At 48.9% G+C, this 18,708-nt stretch overlaps 1 protein-coding gene across 2 annotated transcripts in view; it reads left to right on the top strand.

The window, feature by feature from the left end:
* LOC116816114 (discoidin domain-containing receptor 2-like) overlaps nucleotides 1-18,708 on the top strand; it is a 158,926-nt gene that overhangs the window by 110,875 nt on the left and 29,343 nt on the right. For both annotated transcript variants that reach the window (XM_032765159.2, XM_032765233.2), the window contains 5 exons: nucleotides 9,563-9,809; nucleotides 10,636-10,728; nucleotides 11,308-11,465; nucleotides 11,755-11,950; nucleotides 16,418-16,662. In XM_032765159.2, coding sequence (XP_032621050.1) covers nucleotides 9,563-9,809; nucleotides 10,636-10,728; nucleotides 11,308-11,465; nucleotides 11,755-11,950; nucleotides 16,418-16,662 — 939 coding nt within the window. The remainder of the gene's footprint in view (nucleotides 1-9,562; nucleotides 9,810-10,635; nucleotides 10,729-11,307; nucleotides 11,466-11,754; nucleotides 11,951-16,417; nucleotides 16,663-18,708) is intronic.

Genomic DNA, 18,708 nt, shown 5'->3' on the forward strand with positions numbered 1-18,708 from the left:
ACATGCATCTGACGAAGTGGGTATTCACCCACGAAAGCTCATGCTCCAAAACGTCTGTTAGTCTATAAGGTGCCACAGGATTCTTTGCTGCTTTTACAGATCCAGACTAACATGGCTACCCCTCTGATACTCAGTTTCCATTGACAGTGTACACAGGACTCCAGGGGGCTCTGAGGGTGTTAATTGGCTGTGAATTGCATCTACTTGGCCAATTAACACCCTTGGCACTCCCTGGAGTTGGAAGTATTTGAGCTGTGTCAGAGATCAGGACATGGGTGGTCATTTCTAGTGGTCATTTCTAGTGGCATTTCTGGAGTCAGTAGCCAGGAATAGAAGCTGAGGGTCAGAGCTGGGTTACTTGGAGTGAGGCAAGGCTGAGTCCAAGGCAGAAGCAGGGCTGGGAACAAGCAGGTGCAGGAACCAACACAGCTCTGGGTAAATGCTTTGAGGTTGGACATAGTCTACCGGTTCCCAAGATTGCCTGTCCGTACTGTAGCCTTCCTAGTCCACCAAGTACTAGGGCCCTCCCACAACTCATCTAGAGTTGAGGAGTCAGTGGACCAACACTCTTGTCCGCAGACTGTTATGGGTGGCAGTGGGGGGTTGGAGGGTTTGGATATGGGTTCTCAGTGTAAGGCTTTAAAAGTGATATGTGAAAGAAGGGGTATATCTTCAAGGACTTGGATCTATTACCTGAAGGCCACTAGGTTTACCCGATCTATAAACTTGAAGAGGCCTAGATATTGGTAGTCAAGTTTGGCGGATAGGCAGCTCGATTTAAGTTCTGGTCAGAGATCTGCACCTTGTCCCCTATGGCCAGAATGGGGGCAGCCTCATGATCTTTTTCCGTGAGGTGTTTATAGGATTCTTTGGCAGACTACAAGTTTTCTTGAGTTCCTATGCTCCCACTGTAGGTGGGAGGCTAAATCTGCAACATCCAGTACTAGGGACCTCATGGGTAAATCTGGATTGAAGCAGGGGTGAAAGCCATAGTTAGCAAAGAATGGGCTATGGGTCACGGTGTGGATTACATTGTTATATGCAAATTCAGCAGAGCACAGCGGGGGAGACAGTCATCCTGGTGGTAACTCAGCAGGGCCGGCTCCAGGCACCAGCTAAGCAAGTTGGTGCTTGGGGCGGCCAAGGGGAAGGGGCAGCACGTCGGGCTTTTTGGCGGCAATTCGGCGGCGGGTCCCTCGGTCCCCCTCGAAGGGAAGGACCTGCTGCCGAATTGCCGCTGAAGAAGAAAATGGCGTGGTGGAGCTGCCGCCGATCGCGATTGCGACTTTTTTTTTCATTATTATTTATTTTTTTCAGCCGCTTGGGGCAGCAAAAACTCTGGAGGCGGCCCTGTAACTCAGAAAGCAGCGAAGATACTGCTCCATGATTTGATTGACCCTCTCTGTTTGCTCATTAGTCCGTTGGATGAGGCGAGGGATTCGATGGCAAGTAGTCGAGAAATTCCCACCAGAATGGGGTCCTTGATCCAGTATAATACTTGTCGATAACCTGTGGTAGTGGAAAACATTTTCTGTGCAGAGCTGAGCTGTCTCCCATGCAGCAGGAACAGTTCAGCATGGCATGAAGTGCTCCATTTTTGTTAGGAGGTTGGTGGCCACCAGGATTACCAACTGCCCCTGGGAGCATGGCACTTCTACAATGAAGTCCAAGGCTGTGGACATGTGGGCAGAGGCAGGAGGAGACTTAAGGGTTTTGATCGTGGGTTCTTGGTACATGCGAAGAGGCTGCAGGACCTTATATAATCTTTGATGTAAGTTTATATCAGAAGCTCCTTGAGACCAGATTCTGGGTCTTGAAATGGACAAAATAGCCTGCAAGAGGCAAATTGTGCCATAGTTTCAATACCTGAAGGCTAGATTGTTCCTCCATAGGATATCCGGGTTGGAAGGGACCTCAGGAGAGCATCTAGTCTAACCCCCTGCTCAAAGCAGGATCAATCCCTAGACAGATTTTTGCACCAGATCCCTAAATGACCCCCTCAAGGATTGAACTCACAACCCTGGGTTTAGCAGGCCAGTGCTGAAATCACTGAGCTAGCCTCCCCCGAGAATGTAAATACAACCCTTACAATAGAGAAGGCTGTTCTCTAATCTGCAATCAGAGGTTGGATACACACATCACTCAGAGTCATTGGGGAGCAGGGAGTGGATGGAGGATGTCAGACTATTGTTGATTGTCCCATAGACAAAGTTGGATACTTTGAGCACGGTGGAAGAGTTCTCGTCACCAGATTTGAGAGTTTCATTTCTGTGGGATAGGGCATCTGCCTTCCCGTTTCTCATACCTAGGTGATAAGTTACCAAGCTAGTGAAGAGAGAGACCAGCAGACCTAATACTGGTTAAGGTGTCTAACGGTTTGTAGATATTCCAGGTCCTTGTGATCTGTCAAGACTTGGACTAGGAATTGGGCTTCTTCTAGGAGGTGGCGCTACTCCTCAAAAGCCACCTTAGTAATTGCTCTTTGTCACAAATACCGTAATTTTTTTCCCACTGGGGTTAGCTTTCAAGAATAAAAGGGTGGAGTTGGTTGCTGGAGCCCACATATTGAGACAATACTGCACCTATGGCAAAATTCAAGGCATGGCTTCCATCTTAAATGGTTTAGTGGTGAAGCAGGATGGATGCTGAAGTGAATGCCTCTTCAGTCAATCAAAATCTGAGGGAGCATCCATGGACCAAACAAACTTGGCCCCCTTTTGCAGGAGCGGCTTTGTGAGTGCAGCCAGGCTAGAGAATCCTTTAATAAAACGCCTGTAGAAACTGCCGAACCCTAGGAATTGCTGCACCCTATGTATGTCCTTGGGCATGATCCAGTCGGATACTGCTTCTACCTTACACGGGTCCATGGTGAGTCCTTCAGGCAAGATGATATAGCCCAAGAATTCCACTCTGTCCCTACCAAACTCGCATTTCTCAAGCTTTCCATAGAGGTGGTTTTGGCAGAATGTCTGCAAGGCTGGGCACCTGATGATTGTGGAGGGCCTGACTTTCTGAGAAAATAAGGATATTGTCCAGGTAAATGATGACAAATTGGTCCAGCGTGCCCCTAAGTATGTCATTTATAAAATGCTAGATTTATGAAATTGCTGGGGTGTTGCACAACCCAAACAGCACATGCAAATGCTCAAAGAGGCCGTACTTGGTCCAGAAGGTGGTCTTCCGTTCATCTCCTTCTCGGATCCTCACCAGGTTATAAGCTCTGTGAATGTTCAACTTTGTGAAGACCTTGGCAGAGCAAAGTCTTTCAAACATCTCCTTAATAAGTGGTAAAGGGTACCAATTTCGGACTGTAATCTTGTTCAGAGCTTGATAGTACAAACAAGGCCAGAGGGAGCCATCTCTGCCACAAAGAAGATCCAGGCTCCTGCTAGAAATATTGAAGGGCAAGTGAACCCATTCTGCAGGTTTTCTTCAAGGTAACTCTTGGTTTAGAGAGAGTAAATGCGCCTGAAGGGAATCTCTGCCCCTGGCTGGAGGTTGATGGAGCAGTTGTAGCTGTGATGTGGTGGGAGAGCATTGGCTTGCTTTTTGTTGAACACATCAGCATAGCGTTGGTATTTAACAGAGGTCCCTAAAGCTGTTGGAGAAGCTCAGTGGGTTTCTGGCGTTGCTTTTGAATCCTTTCTTTGTGTCTCTGAATTCTTTGGAGGACTGAGTAAACCTTGAAGGATTGCTGGTCCCCAGTTGGCTCTAGGGAAACAGGATTGTCAGCAAAACAGGGAGTCAAAGCGTATTGTGACTGACCACCAGGAGATGCATGAATCATGGGCAACAAGCCAGGGATGTCAAGGACAGCTAATGAATGCAGTGCATGAATTGGCCCAAAATGGAGGATTTCTTGGTGGCTTCAAAAGGGAGCCATCTGGTGGGTGACCAGTCCCAGTGAAAGGAGTGACCCGTCTGTGGACTCCTCTAAGTTGGGGGAGACCTTGCACTGGATGGGGAGCTTGTGTACTCGGGCAAACTCCAGATCCATGAAATTGCCAGAGGTGTTCAAGTCTACCAGTGCCTCTACGATGGTGTCGGGCATCTCAAGGGACTGCAGCCAGAGAGGGAGTTGAAGATGTGTTGGATGCTGATTGGCCATCACCAGGATAGTGGCCGACAAGCATTGGTATGGACTGCTGGCAAGGGGAGAAGGGTGCCCCGAACCCCGCCTTCTGGGGCTGAGGATAGCAGGAACAGGGAGGACCTTTTTTTTCCTGTGGCATTCCGTCAGGCAGTCATTGATCTTGAAGCACAGATTAACTAACACATCCAGGCCGAAGGGGGACTCCACCCGTGCCAGTTCATCTTTAATATCATCACATAGGCCGAGCCAGAAATAAAAACACTGGGTGGCCTCTTTCCACTCAGTATGTCAGGGATCAGGGCCTGCAGCAGAGCTAGTCTTCAGGCAGCTTCATCAGTACAGCTGCCATGCAGCAGGCTGCCTGATTGGCTATAGAGGCCAGCAGCAGCAACTGGCCAGCTTCTCAACACTTACCCACCACGGTGCCTGCTCCTGAGTTACCTTTATTCCAGCTGCTCCTGCCTTCCACTGAACCTTGCCCTGTCCTGCTCCTGCCTTGAACCTCCCCATTCTTGATATCCTGCTCACTTCAGTTCCTACCCTTTGCTTTGGCTCTTGACTCTGGCTTCTGACAACAGACCCTTAGCTCTGGTATTCAGTTCCTGCCTTCCAGTTTGACGCTTGGCTTTGGCTCCTGGCTATGACTCTCCAGGCCTGACCTCCGCTTTGACGATGAGCTAAACCGCCCCATCCCGGCCAGCCAACAGATTGCGAGCCCTTAATATCGGAGTCAGGGACTCTTGGTGCTAACATGGATGCTATTAAAACACCAGCGGAACTGGTGGACTCCATCAAGAACCTGGAAGTGCAAATAACTGCCCTGCAATCACAACACATGGCCCTACAGATGCAGGGTTCTCTGCTGGCTCCTCCTACTCTGCCTCTTCCAGAGCTGAGGAGTCTGCTGCCGAACAAATTGGTTGGAGATTGGGACAAGTTTTGGAGGGAGAGTTTCTGAACCAATATGAGCTCCTGTTCCTTCTACACCCCCGATCATTCCCCACAGTCCAGGCCCGTGAGGGGCTCATCTTAAGTGTGTTGACTGGAGAGGACTTCCCCACTCCTGGAACAGTCCAGCCCGCTCTTGCAATGATTAGAGGAATTCATTCAAGCTACATCCATCATCTTCAGTGATGCCAACTGTATGCGGACCTCCAAGGCAATCCTTCAGGCCTTGCAGCAGGGAGGCCAGCCCATAGCCAAGTTTGCTGCTGAATTTCACCATTTGGCTTCTGACACCAAGTGGGATGAGGCCGCACAGTGCTGCTATTTCCGCTTGGGGTTAAATGATGAGATAAACGATGAGCTTCCATGGGTAGTGCCTCCATCCAGTTTGGACAATCTGATTGGATTGTGTGTCAGAACAGATGATCACCTCATGGAGTGGTGTCGTGAGCATACATCGATTTTTTTTCCCCCATTCTCTGTGCCTCTGACATCCCAGACATGCAGGTCTTGACTGGCATCAGAGCTCATGCTAGCTCACCAGGCTCGCCCCTACCTCTCCAACTTGGAGAAGAACCAACATTGGGCTTTAGGCTTGTGCTTATATTGTGAGGACCCCGGCCATCTTGCCTTGATGTGTCCAGCAAAGTTTTGGATGGGGATGGGGCCAGGAAATGCCAGGTCCCCAGCCCTTAGGAGGTTGTCCAAGCCAAGCTGGTCGTCTTCCCCCTCCAGCGGTTCCTAGTATCCATGGGCCACAGCCAATGCAGTAGGATTCCCAAGTAAATTTTTGACGCAACTCTGAATACCTCTATTAATTTGACTATCAGAAAGCTCTGAGATCCCTCTAGAGGTGTTATGCTTCTAAGAAGCACATGGGACCTTTTTCAGGGGAAAAGGCAATACGCTGCATTTATTGAAGATACAACAATTAGCATATGCATTCAATCACACCGCACACACACACTGTCCCGCCTGTCAATGTTATCGTTACCAGTCCAGAGTCCAGATCAACCTAGTGGCCCCATAGGGAGGAGCTGGGTTCCGTCGGTCACGACACAATGCTCCGGGGAAGTTTTGGCAGGACAAACCCAAAGTTTCATGGCAAGGCACTCTGTTTATATAGTGATTATCCTTCATTGGGACCAATGAGTTTTGGTCCATCATGCTGTAATCAATTGTTGTTTGACAAGTGCTTGTTTTCTTAAATTGTCCTTCTCATTCTTGATCAGAGCTTTCCTGTCCCCATCGATAGGTGCCTGTCTCCTCTTTAGAGTCGTCAATCTGCCCTCCTCTGACATTCCAGTTCGGGCATGTTGCAGCCTCTTGGTGCCCTTGCATCTGTCTCCGGTTTCTCCCTAGACCATCTGGTTCAGCAGTGGCCTTCACACATATCTCTTAACACACACATTCCTCATTTGCACACAAAACAAAATTAATTTACATAGAACATTTGGAACAGGAACATCAAGTTGCAATGCAAAAGAAAACAATCATGGCGTTCTTTTACTTATTGTAAAATGCTAAACCTGCAACAAACTGGTGACCCTCAAAGGTCCATCACTGCCTTGAAATCAGTCCAGATTCTGGCTGATTTATCTCTACCTGTGGCCCATTAGGCCATTCCTCTCTGCTATTCGAAAAGGGTGGCTGGCAGGATATGAGCAAATAATACGTCTATACATTTTAAACATGCTACATTATTATTCTTTATCCTTCATTCTAAATTATGTAAAATACAAACATAAAATCCTACTACTACAGAGGCCTCGGTCAACTCGGGGGCCTCAGGTAACTTTATGGACTTAAGTCATGCTGTTCCCACCATACACATCCAGTCCATCCAGATCTGGTTAAGACTATTGATAGGTCTCTTCTCTCCCCAGGACCTGTAACGCAGGGTGTGACTGCAGACATAGCAGAAATTGGAGTCAACACTGATTTAGGAACCACAAAATTTGTCCCAGTTGCCACTGAACTTGTCAGGCAGGGGGAGCTTGGGCTCATGGGAAGCAGGGGCTAGAGCTGAAGGCAACACGGGTTGAGCTTTCAGGTCTGTAGGGCTCCCACTATCTCTTACAAAGATATTGGGCCTTTCCTGGATCCATGCTCACCATGTCAGCTGTAGTTCCCTTATTTTTTTGTGCTTTTATGGCTCCTCAAACTGTCAGAGATCAGGATGGGGGAAGTCATGCATACTGGTTGGAGCAGGAGTCAGTAGCCAGGAATTGGAGCCCAAGGTCAGAACCAGGGTCGGAAGTCCAGAGTTGGAGCTGAGGGTCAAAGCCAGGTTCCCTGGAGTGAGGCAAGGTGGGGACAAAGCTCAGCCAAGGCAGGAGTCGGGCTGGGTCTGAGGCAGGAGTGGGGCTGGAACAAACAGGCGCAGGAGCCAACACAGCTCTGGGCGAAGGCTTCGAGTGCTCACTACAGTGCCATGGCTGCTGGGCTTGAGAGCGGGTCTGCTGATGCTTCCTGCCAGTCAGGGACTGTAGCCAAGGAGGCAGCCTACTACAGGCCAGCTGCACTCGTTAGGTTGCCTGGAGACTGGCTCCGCTTCCCCTTCCAGCACTGGGCCTCAGTGGGTGGGTTGGGCGATTCTGGGCAGAGGGGTCACACTAGCCGCATATGGCGCACTGCATTTCCCCACTGTCTCAGGTCTTCTCAGAGGTGGTTTCCCTGCTCCTGGGTGTGGGTCTCGGCTTGGGCCTGATCCCTGTCTCCTGATCCTATTCCATCTCTGTTAGGTTTTGTGTCAAACCCAGGTCAACTATCTGCGTACTGATCTGCCCATTTCTCAGCTGTGGCTACATCTCTAGGATATTTGTCTCTCAACCAGGTTTTTAGGTCAGGGTGGCAGGGTTATAGAATTGTTCTAAACCCAGTAATTCACAGGGCTCATTGACCGTGGTAACCGCCCCCAACCAAGTCCCCATTTTCTTACATAATCCCTAAATTGGGTTGAAACCTCAATGTAGGTCGTTTCCTGTTTTTCTGAACTCCCCGAAACCTTCTCCTGTATACTTCAGGGGTCAGTTTAAAGTTTTGAAACAACGTTGTTTACATCACTTATAATCTTTATAGTCCTCCCTGTACATAGAGTGAAACTCTCCAAAGCCTTTGTCCCTGACTGTCTGTCGTGGAGCCAAATACCATATCAGGTCCTCCTCCCCCAACTTCTTCAGTTCAGACTCCATTTCAAAAGCATTTAGAAACACGCCCATGTCACCGCCTTCCCTAAAGCGAGGAAGTAAATGGGAATCTATGCCACTCACCAGGACAGGTACATGGTGCCTGGCTTCGCCGGCTGGACTAGGATTCTGCTGGTGCCGTCTCCACCTCGAGCTGATAATGCCACTGCTTGTCCTTCTCTTGCTTTTCGTGCTGGCTCTGATCCTTCTTCTCTCTCTCCTAGTGCTGACAGTGTTTTCCCGTTTGTTTGCTGTTGCTTCCAGTTTGCTCATTCTTGCACTTGGTCTGCTTGCTGCTGCACTTCTAGATGCAGCCAGTCCCTGTCCAGCTGAATCTTTGATTGATCCATCTGTGGACCAGTTGTATTCAGGCTGGATGAAATATGGCTGCTGTTTCTGTCAGCCTCTTCCCTGCTTCCTTCCAGGGCGCTGGTGTGATGCTTCGCAGGGGTAGCCAGCATTGTGAGGCACCTTGCTGTCACGTGCCCTTAGTGCGAGGAAGCTTTATCTGTGCCTGCTGGGGTCAGCTCCCCAACTCCATACACACACCCCTCGCAGACCCCGCTGTTACTCTGCAGGTTAGCAATTGGCACACCCAAACCCTTGAGACCTCCAAGCGTCTCTGTGGAGCATCCAGCCCCTTGTCCAGTGGACCCGTGCAGTATTCACAGATTCACTGCTTCCAAAGGAACAGTGCAGCACTAGCATGGTGAGGCCCCACTTGGGGAGCACAGAAGCTGCTGTGATACAAAGCATCCCCTTCATCTCCATTTGCAAATGTGTCTGGGGTACAACCGAATTTCCAGTTTTCTGCAGAATTCAGGATGCAGCCCCCAGAAGCCAGAGGCCTTGTCCTCTTGTTCTTGGTCCCAGATGCTGCAGAGTACATGGTGCCTTTTTCCTTAATGTGATTATTTGCATTTAGGCAGGGGTAGCGAGTTATAGGGGCCCATGGTGCCCGTGTTCCAGGAATATTCAGGGCCCATGGGCCTGGCTCCACCAATGTTCAGGGCTGGGTCTTGCCCCTGACCCTGCATGCTGCCCCCGCGTACCTCCCCAGGAACATCACCCGGCCCCACCTGCCACTCCTGGGCAATTTAAAAGGGCCCAGGGGACCCCAGCCACCGCCGCCACCACCAGTAGCCCAGCAGGGCTAAGGCGGCTTCCTGCCCAGCCTCGCTCCGCACCACTCCCGAAGTGGGCGGCACATCCCAGCGGCCCCAGGATTTTAGGTTTATACAATTCATTGGTTGCATATCTAAGACCTGGTCCTTGTGTCAACATGGGGAGTCAGAGGAAAGAACTCAGTCTGACTGGTCCTTTTTCCTCTTGCCAGGTGCATTGCAACAATATGTTTTCCAAGGGGGTGAAGATCTTCCAGAAGGTGGAATGTCTGTTCAAACCACGGCTGATTGTAGAGTGGGAGTCTGAGCCTGTTGGAGTTTCCACCATCTTGGATGACAAAAACCCCAGTGCGAGGTTTGTGACCATCCCCCTGAATCAGCGGGTGGGCAAAGCTGTCCTTTGCCGTTTCTACTTTGCTGACACCTGGATGATGATCAGTGAGATTTCCTTCCAGTCTGGTAAGTCTCCTTCCAAGGTCTGTAGGGGACGGTGGGGAGCAGGAGGCAGACAGGGAGAGCCTGAACAAGAATTGAGGCTGACAGAGGCAGGGTTGATGGAAGATACACAGGGATCATGAGCTGGGAAGCAGGACCATCAGTGGGAAGAAGGGGGCAGTGAGGGAGAAGCGTGGGGGGCAGTGAGGGAGAGGTGTGGGGGGCAGTGAGGGAGCAGGTATGGGAGCAGTCAGGGAGAGGAGTGGGGGCGGTAATTGGGGAGCAAGCACAGGGCAGGAAGTCGGGGAGCAGGAGCACTGAAGATTTGAATTTTCAGCTTGTGACTACCACACATTATGGGGGGCAAGGGGACAGAAGCTCAGAAGCCAAAGCAAAGAACACTAGTTCTTTGGTTTTGGGTTTGGGTTTTTTTTTTTACAAACTCTCCTGATTTTCCAGCTAGTCTCCCGCTGTTCTGGGTTCTGTGTCAGGGCTTTTGAATTATAAACAAGGATTAGTTAAGACTCTCAGCCTCATGCTGCAATGAGGCAACCTGCTGCATGTATCTCCTCTGCTCTAGTCTGGCCTTCGCCTGGCCCTGAGACCAATCCTACAAAGCCAGCAATCCAGGAGTCAGTGAGTGAGGCTTGCTGTCCTGAGTGAGGGTGTGCAGGTGGGGCTCTTACACTGTGATGCTGCACAGATAAATAATGGAAGTGAGCAACCCCAGGGTTCCTGGCACAGCCCTAGGTGTGAATTTGGGGGCCTTGCTTGGGGATCACAGAGACTGCTGGCAGAGGCAGCGGCAGGGTGTATGCGACAGACTGACACCTGCTCTGGCCTTCCACAGACATGGAGAATGTAAATCCTACTGTGGTTACTCTAGCCACAAGCACAGCAGAGCTGCTGGATACACAGACCAACGCTACTAAGGCAGCATGGGGTAAGGACTTGACCACCATTCCTCCTCTACTACACAGACCCGCCAAACTGTACTGGCGGATGGAAGGCCTACGCTCTGTCGCAAGAGGGGACCCTCCCTCCTTGCAAAGTGCTTCCTGCAGCAGTGTACGCACCCCAGCATCACCCCTCCACACCTAGCACCAAGTGCTTTATGCTACACTCGCTAATCCAGGGCTGGCTCTGCCCCAGCCACAGTGCCAGTCATAGAATATGGCAGGCCACCGGCGCGAGGAGACCCAAGCGCACATGTACAGCCAATTAAACCTCAAAACCTAACCACTGAAATTGAGTCCAGGTTCATTTTCCACCCTGCTATGAGTTACAGTAGCCCAGAGTCACCATGTCCAAAGGCAAGAACAGCATGTGGCTCCAGAAGCCGCTAGCACCAAGTTATTTGTGAAGTTCCAGGAAAAGAGACTTTCTGATTAAACCAGTGTGAAAATAGATTAGCTTTGTCCAGGAAGTTGCCTTGGTTCTCTTCTGCACCAGACTGTTAGCCTGTGAGTGCAACCCCACATCTTGTGACTCCAGTTTCTTTTCATTTTTTTCCTCGGTACAGAAACCACTTCTTTTATAACCAGCACTCGGATAGAGGAGAAAGCAGATGACTCCAGTACTTCCATCCTGGTTGGCTGCCTTGTGGCTATTATACTCCTGCTCCTGATCATTATAATCATCATTCTGTGGAAGCAGTATGTCCAGAAGAGACTGGAGAAGGTAACGTGACGGTGCTGCTGTACATGGGAGTCTGGAGCTGTGCTGGCCCTGCTGAGCTCTATGATATATTAGGAAGTACTGGAGACTCCCTGTGATATCCCCAGTGGACGGGATGCCATGGTGTCATGGAGCTCCGACTCCCTGCTCCCCACCATCACGTCCTGGGCTCCTCAGCATGGAGCAGGCCCCAATCAGGATGCTGCTGTACTAGGGAGCGACTGCCACCCTTGCAGCCAGTGCACTTCCTGGCCATTCCAAATAGCTCAGCAGCTTGTTCTCTCTTCCGAAGGCCCCACGGCGAATCCTGGAGGAGGACGCCATGGTTCGTCTCTCCTTCTACAGCTACACCATCGTCAGCAACCAGAACCAGATCCACCAGTCTAATCCCACCTACGAACGGGTCTTCCCACTGGACCTGGAATATCACCAGCCTGCTACACTGCTCCAGAAGCTACCAGAACTCTCCCAAAGCGCCGAGGATTCAGGTAAAAGTGGCCGGTATATGGGAATCAGCAGTGTCTGGAGGGATTATTCATTTGTTTTATTTCCTTCACCTTCTAAAAATGTGCTTTGGTTCATCCAGTGCCCTGGTAGTCTGTTCTGACCACTACACTCTCCTTCCAGAGCCAGGGACAGAACCCTGGAGTCTTGATATTCAGCAATAAGTCACTGTCAAAGTGTATGTTATATCCCCCTCTCGTGGCTGTTCATAGCATTTAAAGCCGAAAGGGACCATCTAGTCTGGCCTCCTTTATATCACAAGCAATTACATTTCACACAAGTACCCCCATGATTTCAGTTACATTAAAGCATTTCAGTCCTCAGGAGACTACACTGTTGTGTGTCACTGGCAGAGAACAAGACAAAATGAGGTGCCACCAATGCCGGAGGCCCCTGCAATGGCAGGGAATTGAATAGGTTGGGCACGTCCAAACGATCCCTGCAGATAATCCACGACCCCTGCTGCAAGGAAGGTGAACAGCTGCTAGCTTCGGCTCACACCTTAGGCAGGGGTCTGTGCTGTGGATCTCATTTACTCACAGAGGTCAGTACAACTCCACATGAAAGAATTTCTGTTTTTCCAGGGGTGTTTGTAAGAAATTACTTAACATTCTTTTAACACATTTTTAATATTAAGATTGCAAAGTGAAGCACTCAAAAGTTAGGAAATGCCAGAATTAAAGTTGCCCGTGCAAACTTAATTTGGTTCCCTCCTGTGTAGGCGTTCTGATAGTCTTCAGTTACAGATGACTGGAGGATAGCTAATGGGATACCAATTTTTTTTAAAGTTTCCAGAGGGGATCTTGGCAATTACAGGCCGGTAAGCCTAACTTCAGTACCAGGCAAATTAGTAAAGAACAGAATTATCAGACACATAGATGAACATGATTTGTTGGCGAAGAGTTCACACGACTTTTGTATGGGGAAATCATGCATCATCAGTCTATTAGAATTCTTTGAGGGGTCAAAAAAAATATGTGGACAAGGGTGATTCAGTAGATATAGTGTACTTAGACTTTCAGAAAGCCTTTGATAGGGTCCCTCACCAAAGGCTCTTAAGTAAAGTAAGCTGTCATGGGATAAAAGGGAAGGTTCTTTCACTGGCTAAAAGACAGGAAGCAAAAGGTAGGAATAAATGGTCAGTTTTCAGAATGGAGAGAGGTAAATAGTGGTGTCCCCCAGGGGTCTGTATTGGACCAGTGCTATTCAACATATTCATAAGTGATCTGAAAAATGTAGTGAACAGCAAGGTGACAAAGTTTGCAGATGATACAAAATGATTCAAGATAGTTAAGTCCAAAGCAGACTGTGAAGAGCTACAAAGGGGTCTCACAAAACTGGGTGACTGGGCAACAAAATGGCAGATGAAATTCAATGTTGATAAATGCAAAGTAGTGCACATTGGAAAACATAATCCCAACTATACATACAAAATGATGGAGTCTAAATTAGCTGTCACCACTCAAGAAAGAGATATTGAAGTAATTGTGGATAACATCTGAAAACATCTGCTAAATATACAGGGGCAGTGCAAAAAGCTAACAAAAATGTTGGGAACCATTAGGAAAGGGATAGATAATAAGGCAGAAAAAATCATAATGCAACTATATAAGCCCATGGTACACCCACACCTTGAATACTGCGTGCAGTTCTGATTGACCCATCTCAAAAAAGATATATTAGAATTGGAAAAGGTACAGAGAAGGACAACAATGATTAGGGGTACAGAACAGATTCCATATGAGGAGAGATTAAAAAGAGGGAGATTTTTCCGCTTGGAAAAGAGATGACTAAGGGGGGGATATGATAGAGGTCTATAAAATCACGACGGGTGTGGAAAAGATTAATAAGGAAATGTTAAGGGATAAATAACATTAACACAAGAATGAGGGGTCATCCAATTAAATTAATAGGCAGCGGGTTTAATAACAAACAAAAGGAAGTATTTCTTCACACAGTGCGCCATCACTTTGTGGAACTCACTGCCAGGGATGTTGTGAAGGCCAAAATTATAACTGGGTTCAAAAAAGAGTTTGACAAGTTCATGGACAATAGGTCCCTCAATGGCTTTTAGCCATGATGATCAGGAATACAGCCCCATGTCCTCGGTGACCCTAAGCTTCTGACTGCCAGATGCTGTGGGATTGGATGCCGGGGGATGGACCACTTGATAATTGCTCTGTTCTGTTCATTCCCTCTGAGGCACCTGGCATTGGCCACTGTCAGTAGACAGGATACTGAGCTCGATGGACCATTGGTCTGACACTGTATGGCCATTCTTATTTTCTTACATTTTCACATACTGCCTTTTCCACAGGACCCCTGTCTCAATCAGTGCACTGGAAGGATGATGAATGAGAAGGGGCTGTGTAGCATATGAGGCTGTTGTCCATATTATTCCTGCCTCATTCACAGTAGAAGCTGGAAGGAATGTCATAAAGAAAGTCAGGGACTTCAAGCTATAGGAGTCTCAAGTTGGGCCTCCAGTCATTGAAGCACCCAAAAGGACTGGACATCTTTGTAAAATTTGGCCTAAATCTCTCTGGGCCTCAGTCCCCATCTGTAAAATGGGGTTACAATCACTTTCCTATCTCTCAGGTGAGTTGTGAAGATCAAGTCATTAATGTCTGTGAGGTTCATATGCTACAGTGATGAGCATCACAGCAACTCCCAGGAGGACATGAATTCTTCCCTGTTCAGTGTAGGGAGAGCAGTAAATAAGGCAAGAGGAAGTGGATTGAATATTCAGGACAAAAGGAGGCTACCTCATCCCCTGAACACCATCCATCCTGTGCACTTAATGAGGCAGAAGCCATGTGGTAAGAACAGTCTGTGTTACTGTAACTCAAGGCTGTACAGCGAAGGTGTCCAACCTGCAGCCCAGGGGATCTTGTGGCCCTCAGGGCTCTTGGCTGTGGCTTGAGAGTAACTGCGTTAAGATGAACGTTTGTATTTGTATTTGATTACACGTTGCTCGGGGGTGAGGGGCAAAGCAAAGTAGCCCCCATTCTTGGAAGAGGAGGGGAGCAGGTAGTGAGAGAGCAGAGGGCTGGAGCCGCGTCACGTTCATGACTCTTTCCAGCAGACCGTTCTGGCAGTTGGGCTAGACTGACATTGCTGGGTTTGTATTAGCAATGAGAGTGTCAGGAAGCCACAGTAGCCTTGTGCCTAGAACCCAGCCTGTTGGACGTATTCCGTTCCCTGAGAAGCAGCAAAGAGGATGCCAGGGGAACTGACAGGCATGTGATGAGGTTGTGAAAGTTGCAAACTTTATTAAAGGGTGAGCCTAGTGGACTGTTTGATGTGAAGAAAATGGGCATTTGGTATCGGCAGGTTCTCCACAGTGATGTTCCCTGGCGTTCATGTGGGGATGTTCTCAATCGTGCTGGAGCTCAGAGAAAAGGCAAAGGTTTTCCTGGCTGACCACTTAATGACTGAGTGTTTGACTTTGCCACCTGATCAACGTTCTTTTAACATAGTGGGGTCTGTATGAAACATAATATAGAAGTAGTAAATTAGGTTTATACCAAAATAATAGAAAAGGGACCTCTGCGGGCTCTGTGTCCCCTGCCATAAATTACTGAGCCAAATGAGATTGCCTGCGGAACACCCGGCAGATTTCTCTCAGAGACCCCGCAGTGCAGCAGACCATGTAAACAGAAATGTCCCACAGCATGCCCAGAAGGTCAATAGACCTGGGTTATTTCAGTCTAGGGGGAAGCCTGTTTCAGAGCTGAGAGCCCCTCACTGAGGATGCTGTGCCACCAGCCCCCAAGTCTTTTAAATGGAGGGGGAGCAGCTCAAGTGCCTCCACGGATTGCAGCTGTGACCGATTGGCACGATGGGAGGTGGTCTGTCAAGCAGCCAGGTCCCAGCCTTGCTAGGGATTTGTAGCTCAAAAGCAGTGGTTTAAATTCAATCCACAAGCCAAGAGGGAGCCGGTGCAGACTGTGGAGCTCCTGTTGGGAACTTGTGCTGTTCCTGAGAAACACCGTTTACTAGGCATTCTGCACCAGAGCGAGTTCCTGTTCTAAGCTTGGATCGCAGTGATCTACCCCTGAGATGGGGAAAGATGGAGGAGCTCCAGGCTGCTTCCCCAGTACCGCCTTTCCCAAAGGCATTACCTAGCAACACTGAGATGCCCCGTGTCACGTGCGGGGCTGTGTAGGTGAGAGTTTGGTCTCTGGTTGTGGCATGAGTGGTTGATGGCCATTTAACACAATCAGGACACTCCACAAACCTTTGTTCGGGGAGGCAGATGTTTGCGGTTTTCTGGAGCAGATCCTAGTTACAACAGGAGCAAAATCTCCATGCAGGCCCAAGCAGCAGCACCGGGGCTGAGATGAGCCGCCCGAGGTTCCTGTGCAGGATCAGGCCTACCAGCAACCTGGCCGCCGTGATTTGAAGAAGGCAGAAACGCTTGACTAACCGTGTCTTTGGTTTTCCCCCAGCGTGCAGCGGTGACTACGCTGAGCCCGACCTCACCAAGTCCACTCCACACCAGGGCTTCCAGAACAACGTGCCTCACTACGCGGAGACCGACATTGTCAGCCTGCAGGGTGTGACAGGCAATAACATGTACGCCGTGCCTGCCCTCACTGTCGATTCGCTCACCAAGAAGGACATCTCCGTGGGCGAGTTCCCACGGCAGCAGCTGCGACTCAAGGAGAAGCTGGGAGAAGGGCAGTTCGGAGAGGTACAGGCAGCAGAATGGAGGCACATGCCCCAGTACAATGGCTCTGGCACAGCTGGCCTGCTCAGCTCCCTGCCTGCAGTTTCCATGCTGCACCACCTCCTGTAGCCTGGGTGCTACAACAGAGCTCACATACCTGCAGCTGGCTTTCTGGGGGGTCTGCACATTCTCTCCTGGCCCCTGCGCTGAGCCAGAGTGCTGACAGTGGAGACAGACTGAGAGATGCTGACCTCTCTGCATCCTCCCTCCCCTGGTTTGTGTCAGGAACCTTGGGGAGCCTGGTCTAGGCTTCCAGGGGTTTGCTGACTGTCCCCCTAGCCACGCTCTCCCATACCGCTCCTTGTCCTGTCCACAGCAATCCTCTGCATGCTCTCACTTCTCCTTCCCTTTCCCTGCCTCCTTCCCTCCTCATACTCACACTATCACCATCTCCTCAACCCTCCCATCCTCCCCCCTCCACTGCTCCTGCCAGCTCTACCTTCTCCTGTTGCCACCCTTCCCAACCCCAACTTGCCCCCACAAATCCAAAACTCACCTCCGCTGTCTCTTCAGTCTGTATTGAGGCTAATGAGGAGCTTAGGGATAATGGTAGGATGACAAATAGGAATGAGAATATGGAGGTAGATATTACCACATCCAAGCCAAACTTGAACAGCTTAATGGGACGAAATCAGGGGGCCCAGATAATCTTCATCCAAGAATATTAAAGGAACTGGCACATGAAATTGCAAACCCATTAGCAAGAATTTTTAATGAATCTGTAAACTCAGGGGTTGTACCGTACTACTGGAGAATTGCTAACATAGTTCCTATCTTTAAGAAAGGGAAAAAACATGATCCGAGTAACTATAGGCCTGTTAGTTTGACATCTGTAGTATGCAAGGTCTTGGAAAAAATTTTGAAGAAGGAAGTAGTTAAGGACATTGAGGTCAGTGGTAATTGGGACAAAATACAACAGGGTTTTACAAAAGGTAGATTGTGCCAAACCAACCTGATCTCCTTCTTTGAGAAGGTAACAGATTTTTTAGACAAAGGAAATTTAGACAAATTTAATTTACCTCCATTTCAGTGCTACGGTTCCACATGGGGAATTATTAGCTAAATTGGAAAAGATGGGGATCAATATGAAAATTGAAAGGTGGATAAGGAACTAGTTAAAGGGGAGACTACAACGGGTCGTACTGAAAGGTGAATTATCAGGCTGGAGGGAGGTTACTAGTGGAGTTCCTCAGGGATCGGTTTTGGGACCAATCTTATTTAATCTTTTTATAACTGATCTTGGCACAAAACGTGGGAATGTGCTAATAAAGTCTGCAGATGACACAAAGCTGGGGGGTATTGCTAACGTAGAGAAGGACCGGGATGTCATACGGGAAGATCTGGATGACCTTGTAAACTAGAGTAATAATAATAGGATGAAATTTAATAGTGAAAAGTGCAAGGCCATGCATTTAGGGAGTAATAACAAGAACTATTGTTATAAGCTGGGGAGGCTTCAGCTGGAAGTAACAGAGGAGGAGAAGGACCTCGGAGTATTGGTTGATCACAGGATGACTATGAGCCGCCAATGTGATATGGCCGTGAAAAAAGCTAATGTGGTCTTGGGATGCATCAGACGAGGTATTTCCAGTAGAGATAAGGAGATGTTAGTTCCGTTATACAAGGCACTGGTGAGACCTCTCTGGAATACTGTGTGCAGTTCTGGTGTCCCATGTTTAAGAAGGATGATTCAAACTGGAACAGGTACAGAGAAGGGCTACTAGGATGATCCAAGGAATGGAAAACCTGTCTTATGAAAGGAGACTCAAAGAGCTTGGCTTGTTTAGCCTAACCAAAAGAAGGCTGAGGGGGATATGGTTGCTCTTTATAAATATATCAGAGGAATAAATACCGGGAGAGAGAGGAATTATTTCAGCTCAGTACCAGTGTGGACACAAGAGCAAATGGATATAAACTGGCTATCAGAAGTTTAGACTTGAAATTAGACGAAGGTTTCTAACATCAGAGGAGTGAAGTTCTGGAACAGCCTTCCAAGGGAGTAGTGGGGCA

Source organism: Chelonoidis abingdonii, chromosome 24, assembly GCF_003597395.2.
Source record: "Chelonoidis abingdonii isolate Lonesome George chromosome 24, CheloAbing_2.0, whole genome shotgun sequence".
NCBI classification, from domain to species: domain Eukaryota; kingdom Metazoa; phylum Chordata; order Testudines; family Testudinidae; genus Chelonoidis; species Chelonoidis abingdonii.